At 34.4% G+C, this 18,780-nt stretch overlaps 4 protein-coding genes across 15 annotated transcripts; 2 read left to right on the top strand and 2 right to left on the bottom strand.

The window, feature by feature from the left end:
• Window positions 1–2,147: 2,147 nt before the first annotated feature.
• On the top strand, window positions 2,148–6,247 carry LOC111787560 (heparanase-like protein 1). Of its 2 annotated transcripts, XM_023667565.2 has the most exons (11): window positions 2,150–2,467; window positions 2,704–2,893; window positions 3,315–3,574; window positions 3,663–3,699; window positions 3,784–3,967; window positions 4,203–4,351; window positions 4,432–4,665; window positions 4,930–5,119; window positions 5,199–5,324; window positions 5,409–5,508; window positions 5,705–6,247. In XM_023667565.2, the coding sequence occupies exons 3-11, from the start codon at window positions 3,365–3,367 to the stop codon at window positions 6,083–6,085; spliced, it is 1,611 nt and encodes a 536-aa protein (XP_023523333.2). In that variant the 5' UTR covers window positions 2,150–2,467; window positions 2,704–2,893; window positions 3,315–3,364; the 3' UTR covers window positions 6,086–6,247. The 2 variants fall into 2 exon arrangements, with proteins under 2 accessions (XP_023523334.2, XP_023523333.2); XM_023667566.2 differs by lacking the exon at window positions 2,704–2,893 and having other exon boundaries at window positions 2,148–2,467.
• Window positions 6,248–6,865: 618 nt separating this feature from the next.
• On the top strand, window positions 6,866–8,621 carry LOC111787564 (uncharacterized). Its single transcript, XM_087121242.1, has 2 exons — window positions 6,866–8,296; window positions 8,403–8,621. Exon 1 carries the CDS (start codon window positions 6,959–6,961, stop codon window positions 7,223–7,225), a length of 267 nt encoding a protein of 88 aa, XP_086977368.1. The 5' UTR covers window positions 6,866–6,958; the 3' UTR covers window positions 7,226–8,296; window positions 8,403–8,621.
• LOC111787563 (SNAP25 homologous protein SNAP33) lies at window positions 7,936–10,434 on the bottom strand. 3 transcript variants are annotated; one of them, XM_023667573.2, is made up of 7 exons: window positions 10,178–10,433; window positions 9,929–10,063; window positions 9,180–9,652; window positions 8,943–9,036; window positions 8,603–8,730; window positions 8,375–8,472; window positions 7,936–8,261 (listed from the first exon to the last, which is right to left on the bottom strand). In XM_023667573.2, the coding sequence occupies exons 3-7, from the start codon at window positions 9,639–9,641 to the stop codon at window positions 8,162–8,164; spliced, it is 882 nt and encodes a 293-aa protein (XP_023523341.2). In that variant the 5' UTR covers window positions 9,642–9,652; window positions 9,929–10,063; window positions 10,178–10,433; the 3' UTR covers window positions 7,936–8,161. The 3 variants fall into 3 exon arrangements, with proteins under 3 accessions (XP_023523341.2, XP_023523342.2, XP_086977367.1); XM_023667574.2 differs by lacking the exon at window positions 9,929–10,063 and having other exon boundaries at window positions 10,178–10,434; XM_087121241.1 differs by lacking the exon at window positions 10,178–10,433 and having other exon boundaries at window positions 9,929–10,096.
• Window positions 10,435–11,190: 756 nt separating this feature from the next.
• On the bottom strand, window positions 11,191–15,941 carry LOC111787561 (uncharacterized). Of its 9 annotated transcripts, none has more exons than XR_015419820.1 (9): window positions 15,852–15,941; window positions 15,351–15,485; window positions 15,059–15,118; window positions 14,710–14,812; window positions 13,361–13,943; window positions 12,692–12,824; window positions 12,322–12,489; window positions 12,130–12,239; window positions 11,191–11,819 (listed from the first exon to the last, which is right to left on the bottom strand). XR_015419820.1 is itself a non-coding variant. In XM_087121239.1 (7 exons), exons 1-7 carry the CDS (start codon window positions 15,426–15,428, stop codon window positions 12,180–12,182), a joined length of 1,185 nt encoding a protein of 394 aa, XP_086977365.1. In that variant the 5' UTR covers window positions 15,429–15,443; the 3' UTR covers window positions 12,081–12,179. The 9 variants fall into 9 exon arrangements, 1 of the variants encoding a protein (XP_086977365.1); XR_015419822.1 differs by having other exon boundaries at window positions 15,351–15,479; window positions 15,852–15,934; XR_015419825.1 differs by having other exon boundaries at window positions 15,351–15,443; window positions 15,852–15,930.
• Window positions 15,942–18,780: the final 2,839 nt, after the last annotated feature.

Below are 18,780 nucleotides of genomic sequence, written 5' to 3'. Positions count from 1 at the left end.
TATGTTATCGATAAAAAATTAAAAAAAAAAATTAGAAGTTTAAATCCGTAATTTTGATCTACGTTTCGAACTTGGCTCATTGGATCAAAATTTGGGTTATTATTAAAATTATTACAATTATATTTATTGAATGTAATATTAGTTTAAAATTTTAGTGTTTTTTTTATTACTTGATATTAAAGTTTATTTTAAGAAACGTCTTAGCACATTATTGTCCTTATAATGTAGGACTTAACGTTGATCATTCCCGCTCGTAGTGGTATAAATGTAGATTATATGAGTTCACGATTAGAGGTTATCTAGCAAACTCTATTGTTTACTTTTTTTTTTTTTTTGTTAAATCTCAAATTAATTAATAATTATATTTTTTATTATAACAAACTTACTCTTAATTATTAATAATTTTAGTGCTTTAAACTGTTGATAGTGTAGAGCTCAAAATATGGTTTCAACATGTTTGAATTAATTAAATTTCAACTTAGAAATAAACGAAGAAATTATGACTCAATAAAAAAATATATGACATGATGACGTGATTGCTAAACTGGCATCATAAACCATTCAAATTGTAATACATGAAAGTTTGGAAGAAATTTTGAGTTGTGAAATAATAAATTGAAATTTTGAGTTGTGAAATAATAAATTTGTAGAAAAGCTAGTTTGTCTCTGATTCATGGAAAGAGTTCATAAGATTTTTATTCAAATGTATGAGAGATGGTGGCGAGTGAGGTAGGTCGAGTTTGACTAAATTACTATAAATATGGGAGTTTGACTGAGTGAGGTAGGTCGAGTTTGACTAAATTACTATAAATATGGGAGTTTGACTGAGATAGGTTGACTAAATCACTATAAATATGGGAGTTTGACTGAATCAGTTTGACTAAAACACTATAAATATGGGAGTTTGACTTAATCACCGTAAATATGGGGTTATATTTTCTAACTTTTTTATTTTTTTCAATTTAACTGTACACTATTATTGTGATTTATTGCCTATTTTAATTTTTTTTGTATAATTATTTATTATTTTGAATAGAATTATTTTTATTATTGTAATTTTTAACTTATATAAAAAGTTTGATTTAACATAAATAAATTTTTATAAAAATCATATTGCTTAATCTTAGAATGTTGAATAGAATTTTTGTTCCGGTTCTTGTTAATGTCTTATCTTTAGAGCAAATATCACGGCAGCTGACTCCAAGTCGTGTTGAATAATTGAGTTCATAATACTTCAATTGTCATAATGGATAAACAATGACCTTTTTCATTTTGCATGAGTACACAAACCCAATCTTTTTTTAGATGCATCACTGTATACTATCAAACTTTTGGTACCGTCGCCAACCTTCTTTCGAGTTCTTGGAAGCTCTCATCGTACACACGGCTCGACTTAAACGTCTTCTCTTTCCTTGTCAACTGTATATTGTCAGGTTCCTGGTAACTCTTCTTGTTTTGTCTCATTGGTAAATATAATGTCATTCATTGACCATGACACAAAAAGGCCACATGCTAATGGTGTTGGATTATAAAGACATCTAGGTGACATAACATTGTGTTGTAATATTCGTAAGTCTCATGCTCTTTGATCGGCGAATAAGAGGTTTTCTTAATAGAAAAAAAAAAATTAAAGTTGGATAAGCTTCTTATTTAGTTAAATTATAAATTTAATTTTTAAATTATTCAAAACATAAATTTTATTATTAAACTTTCAAATTTTGTAAAATTTATAGATTTATTATGGATAAAAATTTCAAATTTTAATATTGTTTTAGACATAAAATTTAAATTTAATTTTAATAATTATTAATAATTATTATTTTTTTTAGAGAATTTATTCAACAGACCCAAAGTTTTATTGGAATAATTTTGTAATTTAATGGTTTTATTTATTTATTTTAAAATCTCCCTTTCCTTCTCTCTACCCTCTTTTACAACTCATTAATGATAAATGCATTCTTCCCTTGCAAGGAACGCTTGCCATTAAGAAAAATCCTTCTGATAGAGACTACCTCATATGAATCAATTTACAAAAGCTATGATTCTTAGAGTTAAAGAACAAGTTCATGAACATGGGTCACGAATTTTGTTGCCGTTACTTGAAAAGAAGGCTAATAATTCAACATCTATGTCGAAAATTATTTGGGGGTAGGAATGAGCAAATCAGATTCATACTCCATAATCGTATAATATCTTGGAGATTCAGTATAAACTAGTAGAAAGTAGAAGAAAAAGTAGTGGGAAATGGAAATCTCTGGTTTTATTTGAGATCGAGGGATGATACTTATTTGCTTTCTTTCGGTGGGTAATCACTCTTTGAGAGCGACCGTTCAAGCGCGAACCATCACGGATTGCGTTTAATACCCCCATAAGATAAGACCCATCACCCACCGATCGTAATCTCTTACCGAAAACCCATCGTCAACACTCTCGAAGATCAAGAACGTCTCAGAAACGCAAGGATTTGGTGAATGTTCTTTCCCTTTACTTTGAATGTTTACTTTTCTTCTAATCCATTTCATCAAAACATTCTGGAATCGTGTTATATTACTATTAAATAACTATAGTTGTGAGCCTGTGACTGGTTTTTGACTAAATAGATACCCATTTTTTAGTGTTCGTCGTTTTGCACACATACCCTTTAGAAATTTGTGTTTAGTTTGATTGTTTACTTATTTATATTGGAACTTTTTGCCCGGACAGCTATATCAAAGGCTGACCCATTACGTGCAACTTGGTTTTCCTAGCTGTGGAGTCGTCTAAAGTCCAAGATAGGAATAGAAAAGTCTGGTGGTTTGGCTAAAAATTCTTGACGTCAGGCCGTGGCAATCGGCTTCAGAGGTCATCTCCGTTTCATTTTCTTGCATTATTGACGAAATGTTTCGAAATTGAGGTGGGTTTCTATCTCTTTTGGTGTTTTTTTTTTCTGGATTCCTTAGGATTTTCTTTTCGTCAATGATTTTTATCAAATGGGATCTGGAAATGTGAGCATTAAGATTAGTTTGTATTGTTGTACGTTTAGTGTAGCAAATACAAAGGCATTGCTTGTTTGTTTTTCCTGTAATTGTTTGGAAAATCCTGGTGGTGTGGAAATAAGTGAGCGCATTCCTAGGAAAACCCGAAAATTCTGTATTATTAAGAGCATAACATTCTGGATAAACATATGATTTCTTTAATGGTCCTTAATCAGTGCTTGTGTTTGGTCAAAATGACTCTCTCAGTTTCTTGATAGCCTGAACTATGAGATTTCTGCTTCTTTTTTGGACTAATTTTTCGAAGTTTAGATGTTCATATCTGTTTTCTGTTCTTTTCAGTCGACAATGATTTGTTGAGCTGGTGAGGGACTGTATCGATTACCCGAACAATGGATATCAGATTCTCCTTGCTTTTCTTTGTAGTTTCTGTATCTGCTATTTGGGCTCAAGACATAGAACATGCTAGAATTGTGATCAATGCTAATGAAAAAGTTGCAGAAACTGACTATAATTTCATCTGTGCTACCATTGATTGGTGGCCTCATGATAAGTGTGATTACAACCACTGTTCATGGGGGTACTCGTCGGTCATCAATTTGGTATGAATTGTCGAAGAACATTGTGCTACTTCAGCATATTTGTTGGATTTCGATTTTCGGTAAATGACGTTTCGATTTTCTTATGCAGAACCTATCTCATCCTCTTTTTGCCAAGGCAATTCAAGGTTTGTGTCTGATCTTTGAACTGGACACTATTGATTATTTCTTGCTTCAAATAGTACTGATCTTATTACTCTTCTGGAAAGCAGCTTTCCACAATTTAAGGATAAGAATAGGCGGCTCTTTACAAGACCAGGTATTGTATGATGTCGGAAGCTTGAAAGTCCCGTGCCATCCATTTCAAAAGATAAGCTCCGGGTTATTTGGTTTTTCTAAAGGATGTTTACACATGAATAGGTGGGATGAACTAAACCATTTATTCACCAGGACAGGGTAAGGTTTGTTTCATTTTGCATCCTTATGTTCCTTACCTGTTCGTTTAAATTGTTTCGATCAAAGTTAAATGTCCTTCTCAATCACTTACTACTTCGCGGAATCGTATGCTTACAGCGGAGTTACTTTCTTAATGCATAGATGAAATGATATCGTACAAATGTTTTATATATAGCGGAATTGTTTGATTATGTGCTTTTGCGTCTTGCTGTTTGCTAATATCTTATTATTTCAGAGCCATTGTGACGTTTGGCTTGAATGCGCTTCATGGGAGGCACAAGATCGGTAAAATTCAGTGGGGAGGAAATTGGGACTCGAGTAATGCTCGTGATTTTATGAAATACACCATTTCTAAGGGATATGCGATCGATTCGTGGGAATTTGGTATATGCTGTCGACTGTCTACACTGTTTTTATGAAGTTTGTTACTCCAAGCTAACTTTACTAACTTCTTGCCATTGAAGGTAATGAACTGAGTGGTAGCGGTGTAGGCGCTAGTGTTGCTGCTGAACAGTACGGAAAAGACCTGATCCAACTCAGGAGCATCATCGACGAGCTGTACCGTGATTCCAGCTCAAAACCATCACTTATAGCACCGGGAGGATTCTATGAGCAGAATTGGTATGCAAAACTTCTCCAGGTTTCGGGATCAAATGTAGTCAATGTCGTCACACATCATCTGTATAACTTGGGTCCAGGTGTGCTAATATGATACCAACTTTTAGTTTACTTTTCTTTTCTCTCTTTTTAATTATACTTATCTTATGATAAAGGATTAGCTTCTTGATGATGTAGCTATAAAATTTTATAATACTCAACTTTTTTGTGTTACCCGTTGGAAAGTTAACGAGCTTTGTTTAAGTATTTTCAAAACCTGAATCCTGATTACAACATGCTTTCTGAACTCATGAATTTCTTTGTTTCGTTTCGTCTCGTTTCGTATCTTGTTCTCTGCACTTTAGGAGTTGATCCCAATCTAGCGAAAAAGATATTGGATCCCCTACACCTCAGCAGAGTATCAGAAACATTCAGTAAACTTGATCAAACCATCAAAACATATGGTCCATGGGCTTCTGCCTGGGTTGGGGAATCTGGAGGCGCCTACAACAGCGGTGGCCGTGATGTATCGAACAGATTTATCAACAGCTTTTGGTAATTTTCGGTATCAACTAGTTTTTCCAACTTCTGATTTTGTTTTCCTGAAAAACGAGTCACTTGATTCGTCACGTAGGTACCTAGATCAGTTGGGTATGGCAGCCAAGTACCGAACGAAAGTCTACTGTAGACAATCATTAATTGGTGGAAATTATGGTCTTCTAAGCACCGGCACGTTCGTACCGAATCCTGATTTTTACAGGCAAGAATATATAGAAATCGAGATCTTCTCTTTTGTTTTTCAAAGCCTGGTCTGACCCTGAAACAATCTTGTTTTAATGAATAGTGCACTTCTATGGCATCGGCTTATGGGTACTGGTGTTCTTGCTGTCAATAGTGATGCATCTCCCTTCTTGCGCTCTTATGCTCATTGCTCAAAAGAAAGGGTTAGACTTCACTACTTTTCTCTTATCTCCCATTTGTTTGGAATCATAGCTAGAGATTAACATGAAAATCTGTGCATGAAACGTCGTGGTCTCTTCTAGATCTGTCTTAAGATAGATAAACTTAAATAGGCGTCGCTCTCTACGTGGTGTGTTCCTATCTCGATTGTAAGTCATGGTTGATATCAACTTGTTGCAGGCTGGTATAACTGCATTGTTCATCAACTTAAGCAATCAGACACGCTTTGTAGTCAGCGTTCGGAACACGTTGACTGTCGAGGTGAGAAAGATATACAAAAGAAGCTCTTTCATGCAAGGTATTAAGAGAACAGTAAGTTGGGTTGGAAACAAGGCATCAGATTTGTCCATATCAAGAGAGGAGTATCACTTGACACCAAAAGATGGTTACCTTCAAAGCCAAACCATGATTCTAAATGGTGTCCCATTAGAGCTCACTGAAGATGGAAGCATTCCACAACTCAACCCTGTTCTTGTTGATGTGAATTCTCCAATACTCATAGCTCCATTGTCAATTGCTTTCATAGTGTTCCCTAATTTTGAAGCTCCAACTTGCAAATGATCAGTCAAGGCCTCCTTTTTCTTCTTCTCTGTTGCACAGTTTTCAAGTTTGTATTGTCAATCTGTAAGTTATGCATAATTTGTGTGCCACTCCCAATCCCAATCCCTTCCTTTGTTATTGGAGGCGGAAAATTAATCGGGCTATTACCTGTTCTCGTAGAAATCTCAAGTCATCTCTCTGAGTTAGATCGAATCTTTCTTAGCCTCTTCTTATTGTCCCCTGCTCGATTTTGGGCTGGGTTAGGGCCCCTACTCATATTTACTAATTATATTTTCATTTACTTAATTTATGAAAATAGTAAATTTTATCGGATATTTTTTTAATCTTAAATTTGATATTTATTTTATTTTTATTCAGCTTTTAAATGTTTTGTTTATTCTCATTTATATATATATATATATTTGGATTAAACAGAACCCCTAAAATTTTAGGTGATAAATTAAAAAAGAAAAAAAAGAATTAAATTACTTCGTTAATGAGAAACAGGGTTTAATAGGGTTAAGTATTTCAATATTTTTTAATTCTATACTTTTTTGTGTAATAATATTTTTTTAAAATAATATATAATTATAACCAACCATTCATTTTAAATTTTTATTTGATACGAATAATTTATGTAATTTCAGTTCATTATTTTGGGAAATCTTTGTTTAATATATATATATATATATATATATATATATATATATATATATTTATTTATTTATTTATTTATTATTTTATTATTATTATTATTATTATTATTATTTATTTTTATTTTTTTTACAATTTAACCGAAGTATTAGGAACCAAACCCAACAAAACCAGAAGCTTCGGCATTTTTATCAGTTTGATTCATTTCTTCTCTATCCGTCGTCTCTTCACCCTCCATAGATGGCGGCTCCATCGAGGTCTGAAATCCTCACGCTCTTCCGTTCCCTTCTTCGCACGGCGCGTCAATTCCCCGATTACAACATCAGAGAATACACCAAACGCCGCACCATTGATGCCTTCCGAGAAAATCAGAGCCTCTCTGACCCTTCATCCATCTCCTCCGTATACGCTGGCGGAAAAGCTCAGCTCGAGGTTGCGAAGCGGCAGGCTCTTGTTTACTCTCTTTACGCGCCTAAGGTCAAGAGTATCATGGATGTCAACTTCTGATTTCTATTTTTCTTTTTTCATCCTGTGTCTCATGGCGCTTTCTGGTAGGTTTTTTGTGTTTCTATGTTTTTGTTGTTTTTGAGATTTTTTTTTTGGTGAGAATTGAACTGTAAATTGGCGTACTGTTGTTATCAACAATGAGCCAAGTTTTTCACATCCTTTTCAGGAGTTTTCTTTACGAGCTTATTTCGGCAATCTATGTTTAGCAAGGAAATTAGGGACTTTCGTTTCGAATTTATCAAGCCTGAATCATACTATGATGGATTTATGAATTTTCTTTTCTAGGTTTTCTAATTTTTGTGCTTCTGAAGATGATGAATTCCGTTTGAATATCAAAGATTACCAGACAAGACCAGTACGAACTAGGTTTCTAATTTGGGATGTGAACGCAACTATGAAAAATAGATTGCTTAGAGAGTTGCTTGCATCTTGAAACCGATGTCTGGCAAAGACGTTCATGATTCAGCTGGCATGCTAATATTTTCGGTACCCTATGCTAGAATTTGAGTTTACAAATCTCTGGCAACTTATTTGACTTGTTTGCATCTCATTGAGTATGGAGAACACTTATTTGCTTAGATTATATTAGGAAAAACTTTACATTTCAGTCTGACAGAAGCGTGTAGGCAGTTGTTTCTAAAGAGAGCATCATTCAATCTTTGTTCATCATTTTGGACCCATCATCAATCGGATCGTTCAAAGATCCCATGTTTGAAAATGCATGGTTCTATTGAAATGCCCAAATAATTGTTTGAAATGGAATTGTTCAAATGTGTTTGTATACATTGCTCGAGGTGAACAAAGCATGGATCTACGACCAGTGATCTCGTAAAAGAAAAGGGTCTGAACATCTCTTTCTGGAAGCAAAAAGAATGCAAAACCAGGAAAATGGAGTAATCAAGAGATGGGTAATCATGAATGTGAGAGCTTTGAACTCTATTTTCCAAGGAGACGACGACCCCGTCGGCTAGCATCTTTAACTCGGTCACCAAGCACCTCGACATCAACTGAAGCATGATCCAGAGCAACAATCTGCCTGTAAAAAGCACCAAAGTCATCTCAATTTCTAAGGTACACCTAGTCTCTTTGTCTTTCACTTGCAAGAATCGGCACACAAGTTTTTCTGGAATACAGAAGATAGAAACTAACTTGTCAATTTCACAACCCATGTCAACAGCCATTTCCTTGAGCTCTTCCAAGATATTGCTCATGTCAGATAGTGCATCATCTTGCTTCACCTTTTCTACCTGTGTGATGTATGATTATGAAACACAAAGCTTATGTAAGGTGAATGATACTGCATTTTGGAAACCATGGATATATTTTTATCATGGTACACATTTGTGCAGTAATGATTTACAGATAGCAAATACAAACCTCAACTTTTTGAATTGCATTGGTAGGTTCAGCAAATGCAGCTTTTGTATTGGTCCGTCCCTTGTGATGAGTCAATCCTAACTTTTCCTTCTGCTCCAAGTGGCTACCCTTCCTTCTTACCAAATCATCTGTAGGACATGCACAAACATATCAGTTGCACAGAAGTTCAACGATTGTTGTCCTCTTTGGATTTTTTCTTTCGGGCTTTCTTTCAAAGTTTTTAAAACGCGTTTGTTAGGGAGAGGTTTTCACCCATATAAAGAATGCTTCGTTCTCCTCCCAAACTGTTGTGAGATGTCACAAGAAGAGTCTTAGTGATTGTAGAAAGAAAGAAGCTAACCAGAGTTCACAATAGGCCCGGATATTGGTCGAGTTTTCTTTGGCTTCCAAGTCTTAGAGAAAATCCCCCCTAGATTTCCCAGAAGTTTCTCTCCCTGATAATGCATTCATGAAAAGACTTTCACTTAGAAAATAAGAAAATGATAGTGCTTAGACTTATACAGGCAGAGTTAGTGCTAGTAATTTCAAGGCCATGAAACACCAAGATCGAATTGTTTGCATTTCAAAACGAACATACCCGACTGAGATCATAATCGATGTCAGCAGCAACCATATGAGTCCTTGTAATTTGCTCACCCTGCTGATGCAAGGCAACCAAAGTTTGGGTAGCATCCTCCCTTATCTCTTCAGCAATCTTTAGACAGCCATTCACTGCTTTTGTTGTCTCCTCAGCCTTATAAGTAGCATAATTCTCCAGCTCCTGAACAGATTGGTTTTCCAACCCTCCCGAATCCCGAAAATCGTTCTTGTACTTGTTTCTTTCTGACCAAGTTAGTGAGCTTGAAGAAGAGGGAGCATGTCCATGATCATCATCAAAAGGATTGGAACTAAAGCTCTCTTTCACTAACGAAGGGTCCGAGGTAGTCCTTTGCGAGGTAACCAGATTCTGCTTCGCTTTAAAACCATCATCAGACTCAAAAGGGTTTGGAGTAGAACTATGTCTCCCTATCTTCAAATGTGCCTTCCTCGAACCAAACATTTTCCCAGGAACTAGAAAGAACAAAGTAATTGAACAGGTTAAAAGTTATGAGGGAAAACCGATAGAACATTCAATTCAGTTAAAGGTCTATGAAATTTAGATTCCTGTTTAAACAACTTCAATCAGATTGGATTAAGCACAAGATGGATGTGAGAACAGAAGAGCTTGTAGCACGATCAAGAACTAAAGAGGACAACAAGCAAATTAACAAGATCATGTAAAGGCAACGAATAAGGAAGTTGATGATCAAAACCCAGATACAAAAAGTGAAAGTAAAACTCGAGTACCTCGAGTATTCCACGAACAACAAGAACAGAAGTAATTTGAGGAATCCAGAAACAGAATCACAAAACTGGAAGAAAAGGAAAAACAGAACCCAATTCCAGATTTTGAAGGGCAGGACAGAGAGAGATGAGTTGATTCTGAATAGAAGAATTGGGCAAGGAGAAAATCAATTTTAAGGTAACCGCGTAGCAGAAAATTCTTGAAAGAGGAAATTAGCAGGAAGAAGTTGAACGGCAAAGACTTTGGTTTACCTCTCTAACCGCTCTAATGAGCTTTCGAGGAACCTGCCTTCTGTGTCTTGCGAGCTCCAAATGTGAAAACCTTGCGCAGCGATTACCATGGAGTAGAATTTTTCTTTATAAACAAAGTTACAGTTCAAATTTATAAACTAAAAAATCAAAGTTCACATGGGGTGGAGTTTTTCTTCGACAAATGCTTTTCATCGCAAAGAAAGGTTGACATTTGGGGGAAAAAAGGACCAAATAGTGTCGATGGATTTGGTCAAAAGATGGTTTCATGAATATTGTAATATTGCTCATTATTATATGATTATTTGTAATTATTACTGGTATAATATATATCTTAAATTATACAGCTCAGGCCTAAGATAGATATTGTCCTTTAGGTTTCCACACCCTTATAAAAGAATGTTGCGTTTCTCCTCCCCGAGGACAATATCTGTCAGAGGTACAATAGCTCAATAAGGACAATATCTGCTAGCGGTACAATAGCCCAAAGAGAACAATATCTACTAGCGAGGGGTTTGGGCTTTTACAAAATGTATTAGAGTCGTTCTCCTCTCCAATTGATGTGAGATCTCACAATAAGAGGATGATATCTGTTAGCGGTGGGCTTAGACTGTTATAAATGGTATCAGAGTCATTGGAGGATGTGCCAATGAGGAGGTTGAGCCAAGCCCCGAAGGGAGTAGACACAAGGCGGTGTGCCACAAGAATGCTGGGTCCCGAAGGGGATGGATTGAGAGGTACCACATCGATTAGAGAAGGGAACAATAAAGAGGGTGGATTGTGAGATTCCACGAAGAGAACAAAACATTATTTAGAGGATGTGAAAACTTCTCCCTAAAATAAGCATTTTAAAAACTTCAGAAGAAACCAAAAAGAAAATATTTGCTAAACGTGATTTGAGTTATTACAACTTTCATCATCCAAACAATTTGCCTCCATTTCTTTGAAGAAAAAAAAAAAATACTTCATTTCTTTGAAGAAAAAAAAATACTTTTTAACACATTTTACATCAAATATCTAAGTAAATTCTGAACTGAATAATCCATTCATTTCACTCTGTTTCATCCAACACATTACACAGCTCCCAACAGCCCAGCAAGGTTACTCACCAGACTCACCACCAGTTACCCCACGTTGTTAGGCCCTGTGAGTTCGTTTTGCAGAACAAGATGAGTAGCAGTAGATAAGTGAAGTAAAACATGGAATGGTTGCAAACAAAACTTCCCACATTACAAATGCATAATATTTACAACAGTGACCAAATTATGACAAACCAAACCAACACTCTGTTAATACACACTAAGTTCAAATCATATACTCTCCAGAAAGCGCAGATTCAAAACCAGAGCTGCTAGGAAGAACTGTGCAAAGCACATCTACTTTATATTTCTGATGGCAGCTTGCTGAACAACCTATAGCCAACTCTATTCATGGAACCTACTATCTTTCTGTATCGTTTTCTACACAAGCATGCGTGTTTTCTCTGTAAGAAGCTGAATTGGTTGAGTAGTTGGGACAAAGTTGCGGTTGCGAAGTTTTTCATTTGGTCAAATCGACACGACATCATCTGGGAAAACAAAGAGGAAAATATAGGAGCCACTGGTTTTTGCAGTCAAATTCACCAGTCCAGTACCAAAGAAGTAAGCTGCTTCATTTAAAAGGATGGAGTATGAGCAAACGGATGAGAAAGAGGTAGATGAAAAGAATTGATCTATCCTTAGCCAGTATTAATTAATATAAGATTAAAATATAACTTTCAAATGCTATATTCAGTCCTCATACTTTCAATAAATCTACGTTTCTTTGGTTTAACTTTTCTTAAACGAAAAGAAAAAGATAGCATTTTCATTCCCATTTGTTAGTGCTAATTTCTTATGAGCACAATACTCGTACCAAAACCAACTCAATGGTCAAGATAATTCTCAATATCGAAGAAATAGGAAAGGAATGTAAACCTTTGATCGACACTCTTCCTCGAGCAGCTTTTAATTCATACTCCCAACTACTATATTTCGTACATACGTCTAGCAACAGAAAATGACCTACTTTGTTTTTCTTTTAAAACCTGAAAAGTAGTAATCAATAGAAAAAATAATTAGATATGATGCCTCAAACGGGATATAAGATTTCAAACCCAGGCATAATACCTGTGCCTCTAACTGGGCAATTCTCTGTAAAGATGCCTGTTCAATGCAAGCCCGGCGCTTGCACTCTTCTTCAAGCAAACCAGTAATCTGGTACCTTAGCTCAGCCATTTCTTGAGCAAGGTCCTCTGCTTCTTCTTTTGCTTTCAACTTCTCCTCTCTTAGCTCCTCCTGTCAACCACTAGAATGTTAAAACCTGGAGGCTTCAAACAAAAAGAATCCTATTGCATAGAAAAAAAGAAGACCAACTAACTCAACTAATTGGTTTCTATACGCAGGTTAAAATTAAGAAAAACCGAAGGGAGCTTCATTGAGTATCTTGCATTAGTCTGTTAGATATCAGAGACAATGGCGTTGCTAATATGCATCATACCTTGAGTTGCTTTACAAGAAGTTCATAATCTTGTATCTGCTTTGCCATCACATCCATTTTGACTTCTGAATTTTCATCTGCAAATGGTGCACCTGCTAACTTCGGAAGACGATGGCCTGAGTTTTCGCCACAACTGCACATAAAATTAATATGTGTCAGTAATGGACCAAGAATTTGCATTCACTTTTGAAATGTTTCAGAAGTGTACTAATGGATTCTCTGGGACCAAATATAATAATTGTCAGTAATGGACCAAGAACTTGCATCCACTTTTGAAATGTTTCAAAAGTGTACTAATCGATTCTCTAGGACCAGATATACAAAACACAAATCCAGATTTTGTTCTTCACTGGCAAGAAGAGTCACTGTTTAAAACTAAGAAAGAAAGCAGGTAGAAAGCAAACAAAAATATGATGGCCCCGACAAAAAGCAACTTCATCAGAATCATGACAACTCAAAACAACTAGTAGCCAACAAATAAAATCTGGATCCTTTATTAAATATTAGAATCTGCAAAGGCGAATCTTTTAAAAGGAAACTTCACAATAACCATAGAGATTTGTGGTGAAAAGAGACTTATTAACCAACAAATATGGTGCAGAATGAAGTCTCAAGTAATGAAAATGCAGACGCAGAGACCATAGATTTTTAAATTTATATCACAAGTACCTAATATCAAGTAGTGGTGCTAACTCGCTATCTCCGTCATTCGAGAAACACAGAGTATTTCGTGATCTCTCCTTGTTTTCAATCAATTCCTCAATCCTTCGACAAAATGTGGAGGCATTTCTTGTCGATATATCCAGCTCTCTTTGAAGTTTCTCATTTTCCTTCTCCAGAGACTCAGCATTTTTCTGTGCATTCTGAAGCTCCCCAATCAATCTATCCATTTTATCATTTAGATGAAGAGCTTCTTCCTGGACTTTCTTATTTTCCAAGTAACACTGCTCCATGGCCGCCATATCCAATTTCATACTCTCAATTTCACATTGAGACTCCAATGTCATAGATGAAATCGACTCCTCGAGTTTTTCTATATTGGAATGTGATTCTTGTAGCTCCTTTTCCTTGTCAACTAGTTTCTGCTTCAAGAAGAGGCACTCTGAGTTCGAACGCTTCACCTCATCCTCTAACTTGACAGCCTTTTCTTGCAAACGCTCCATATGAACTAATTTGAATTCAAGGTTCTCAACGTGTTCTACAAGGTAGTTTAATTCTGCGTTCCTTGTACATAGTTGATCCTGCAGGTGATCTGTGATGAATGTTGTTGTTGAACTAAGTCAAAAAAGATTCATAAGATTATGACGTCAAGAATGGAGGATAGCACGCTGCCACATACATCGAACATGCCAGAAATTCAACAATCATCATTGTTTTAAAATCGTTCATAATTCTAAAATCAGTAATATTCAACATGTCAGCTATTAAAGCAGAAAATATTATTGACATTAAGAAATGCTTCCAAACTAAATACTAATTAAAAGAACAAATAATTTGATAACTAAATATTGCTAAAACTTTAGGGGTATTAAAAGAAATGATCAAAGGGGAAGAAAAGGATGGGTCCTAAACCCCAAAATCCTAGGAGAAGAGAATAACTCTTCCAAAATCTTTCTGCACACTATAATAAATATAATAAATCACACCCGTAACTCTTATGCACTTTTCAACAAATAATGGGTTAGAAAAGAAGATTTTAGTGCTAAAAAGAATTCATATTTTCATGTTGACCGACCACCATAGTTCTAAAATTAAGGAAATATAGTCATTTGGATAACTTCCGTTGAACGGATTTGCTAGTTTTCTGTTATATATTTATGCATAACATCTTTAATAAATAATACAGTAGTCTTTATATATTCAACTATTATAAATAAAAGTTCATTTCAATAAGTTCATCGATAAAATAAACTTCTCAATTTAGCCTATAATGATTTCAACGGTTCCTCAAATGTTCATTCACAAGAGTCAAGTTTAGAAGTGATCTCAAACACGCTACATTACACAACTTCCTGTACCTATTTCCTGAGTGCAGTTTGTCAACTCCTTCTCCAATTGTTCAATGCGTAGCTTGTCTTCCTTGCGTGCTTCTGATAAAGAGTTCGCATGTAGTTCCAGCCGCTGCATCAGACAAAAGTAAAAAATAATAAAGTTCATCTGAATGATAATCGAAATGTCTACATTACATATCAAGCGCTCATTTTAGGTAAAGTGAGTAACCATGCAAAAGCGACATAAAGTGAAAATATAAAACAATCTTGGCATCCAAAGAGCTGCTTACGAGCTGAAAAAACATAAAGCATATTGAAGACTAAACATCACATTCTGCACAGTAAACGGGGGAAGAACATTTAACGTGGAACTTACCCTTATCAGTTCAAAGCTTTGTGGCCGTGAACCTATTAGTGTGTCCTTTTCTTTCTTGAGCTGCATAAGTAAAAATGATACAGATTTAAATATATATACATACATATGTATTAAAGGAGATAGAAAAGAACCCATCAAATTTGTCCAAATATACAGGACACATAATACTTGGGAAAATTAACTTTTTATACGGGCCACTAGAAGGATATCTTGCAGCAATCACTTCTAGTTATTTTTACTTCCAAGCCCATGTCAAGAGAGAAACTCTGAGCAAGTAGATTGAAAAATATACCTGTCGACATCTTGACTCAATCTCCAGAAGTTCCTCCAAATCAGATGAGCTAGAGCTATTGCTCCTGCGACTCAACATTGGTGAAAGAGAATCCTAGAAGAATCACAAACAGGGGCAAGTGCTGGGCATCTAAAACTATCAGAAGACATTAAAGAACATCAAATGACAACCCATATAGTAAAACATAAAACTATTTGCAACAATTGCAAAAGCCGCAAGAGAATAAAAGGGAAATAAAAATGTGAATTCAAATTTTCAAAAAAGGATCGGAAAAGAAAAAGAAAATTCTACCTCCATCAATTTCCTGCTGACAAACATCATAGTTCCAATCAAAGATAAAGGATAATTCGGTTCAACTAATTCATCCCAACAAGACAAAAATCCCTTAAACAAATTACTTGAAATTTTAACCAAGTCATCCATACGTGAAGTATATGTAACAATGAACAATACTTTGCTTTTATCTACCGAAAGCTTCGGAAAGAGTACACGGGAAAGTACCTTATCGAAAGCGAAGTTTACCCTTCAAATGATGGTGGGTAGCTTATCTTAATTTGGGATCGATTATGAAGAAATGGATTGCAATTTGCATATGTAAGAGAGGGAGCATTTGAATCGTCGAAACCCCAATAATCAAAAATTGATCAAAACTGATTTGATTTCCAATAATGGTCGGGGCCGTTGCCAGCGACAAAATGGCGGAGATTTTAATCTGCCATGATGGTGGAATTGAATTGAACTGATTTGGGCCGGTTGAGAGTTCGAATACGGTTCAAAGGCCCAAAACATTCAAATTTTACTCTCTTTTTTTCTTTTTTCCCCCATTAACTCTTTAATTGATTATGACGGACAATTATTTATAAAAAAAAATCAAGTATTTGACAATATTTAATAATTAATTTTTTTTTTATCAAAAATATTATTTCTTTAAAGGTCGGGGATTAGATTTTTTTTCTTCTTTCTTCAATTTAGATTGGGTTGAATTTTTAAAAAATTGAATTTTGGTAACACTATTGATACGGCCCACTTTGTAATCATTACAAATGATTTGATCCAAATCGTTCATTTGAACATAGGTAGGTGGGGGTATTCTATACAATGAGTTTGTATAAGACTGGACCAAGAAATATTTAATCTCTTATTATAAATCCGTTAATTAAGAAGATTAATATTTCACATGATGATCATATGTGACTCGATCATAATCCTGAGTGAGTTATGAACTCCTACCTGTGAGGGCATGGGTGAGAATGACTCTTTTAGCCGATTCAATATGCCTACCATTTTGGGGACTTGACCAAATAGGGAGTCGGGAACATAATATGATAAGATGGAATTCACTCTAGTCCATGTAATGAAAGTAGATGAGTTGTTCTCTTAGGTACTGAGTTCGGGACTCGAATAATGGGGTCCACCATCTCATTAGCCTGAGAGGACTTTGTTTATAATTGGATCATAAATAAATTGTTCACTAGAGAATTAGTCGTACTTAATGTGAAAGATGTAATTACAGGGATAAAATGGAATTTTGACTCAGCTGTAATTATGAACCACTCGTGAAGGATCGACTTGTTTGTAATGGTTATATCAATGGACATAATTTATCCTAACTCTACTTCTATAGTTGAGTGGCCTATAGTTAAGGAATGGAAATTGATTAATTAAACAGTTTAATTAATTAATTTTATATCATTGCAGCTTATAATTTGTAGGTTCATAAGGTCCCTCGCTAGCTTATAGTAACGCTTAAAAGTTCAATTTATTTGAAAAAAAAAATATTAATTTTGAAGTGTTCAAATTAATATTTAATATATTACCTATATTAAAAAACAAAATATATTTATTGTATTTGATATAATTAAATATTAAATCAATTAATGTATAAATATATTTAAAATTTGAATGAGATTCAAATTAATTAAATATATATTAAGATGATTCAAATTAATTAAATATATATATTAGAATATCTTATAACATCTCTGATTTGTATGAGGTATTATATCTAATATATTAAATATGTAAATATATTATTTTGTAAAGATTTTCGAAGAGTTTCTGTAAATAAGACTTTCACATCGAGCCAAAATATACCAATCTCTCCCATTTTCTCTGGAGAATAAAATTACATCAACAGAAAATTCTCAAAACTATTCTTCTCCAATTCTTTAGGGATTTTCTTTCCAGAGGCTCTCATAAGCTTCGATCTTAAGATCTTGTGGAAAGTTGAAGAGTTTTTGCATAGTTGGAAAACTTCAAGGATTTGCAAGCTATGATTTCTACAGAGTAGAGTTTTTACTCTCGTATTTATTGCTTTTTTTTTTTTTTAATTTATAATAAAAATCAAAACGGTTCCCAATCTTCCCACTACGTGGATGAGGAGTTCATTCCCTTCATGAAGTTGGTCCAAAAAATTTACCCAACCAAACATATATACACCCTCATAATATATGTCTGTAACTAATTGATTTATGCTCAAATTCATCGTTACTCCTCCAAATTTCAAATTAACTTTTTTTTATTATTTTTTTTATTTCCCAAAAACAATAAAATAAACTATATGAGATGCTTGCTATATTATCAAAATTTTACAAAACAACCAACCCATGCTATTTTTATCCTAATTATTTGGTAACCCAAAAAAAAAAAGAATAATATGATATAACCAAACCATGCCACTTGCTTGATCCCACCATATGCAAAAAAAAAAAAAAAAAAAAAAAAATTGAATTCATAATTACCCATTAAGAGTAATTAATTGATTAAGGTGAAAAAAAAAAATAATAATTTGGTACCCAAATAATGTACCAATATAATTAATTTGGACATCCCCACTTCCTTTGCCCACCCACATGCAATACTTCAACAAATTAATGAAATAATTAAGTCCATTTTCATAATGTTTAGTGCTTAATTAAATCAAAAACATCATCCAACATGCCAAATTATTATTTGGAGGCTTCCCTAAACATTTGAAAACTGCCTTTTTAGCTTCTAGGTTATTGCTTAATTAATTAATTAATATTTAATCTATTAGGGTCCTTACGACTTCTACCAATTTAGATATATATTTTGAGTAAAAAGATTGAAATTCATAATTTATTTAGTTAAGACATGTATTTTAATTTTTATAATTATAATTAAATCATGCCTAATATATTTTCCTAAAAAGTACCACAAATTATCATGGTTAGTGTAACACCCGCTCATCGTCAACGCGATTCACAGGAGTTACCACTGACCTTGATAATAAACTCCGCCAACCAATGATAAATTTCAAAAAAATATTTCAAAAAACATCAAGTAAAACATTTAAAACCAGTGCTATTTAAACTTAAAACAACCGAAGTAGATTCTTGACAGCGAAAGCATAAGTACACAAAACAGACACAAATATAGATTCCCAAATAGTCTCTAGCCCGCTGATCTC

This window comes from Cucurbita pepo, chromosome 2, assembly GCF_057944985.1.
Source record: "Cucurbita pepo subsp. pepo isolate OVF chromosome 2, ASM5794498v1, whole genome shotgun sequence".
In the NCBI taxonomy this organism is placed as follows: domain Eukaryota; kingdom Viridiplantae; phylum Streptophyta; class Magnoliopsida; order Cucurbitales; family Cucurbitaceae; genus Cucurbita; species Cucurbita pepo.
Note: the sequence above shows the minus strand (reverse complement) of the source record. Positions and strands in the feature narration are given on the sequence as shown.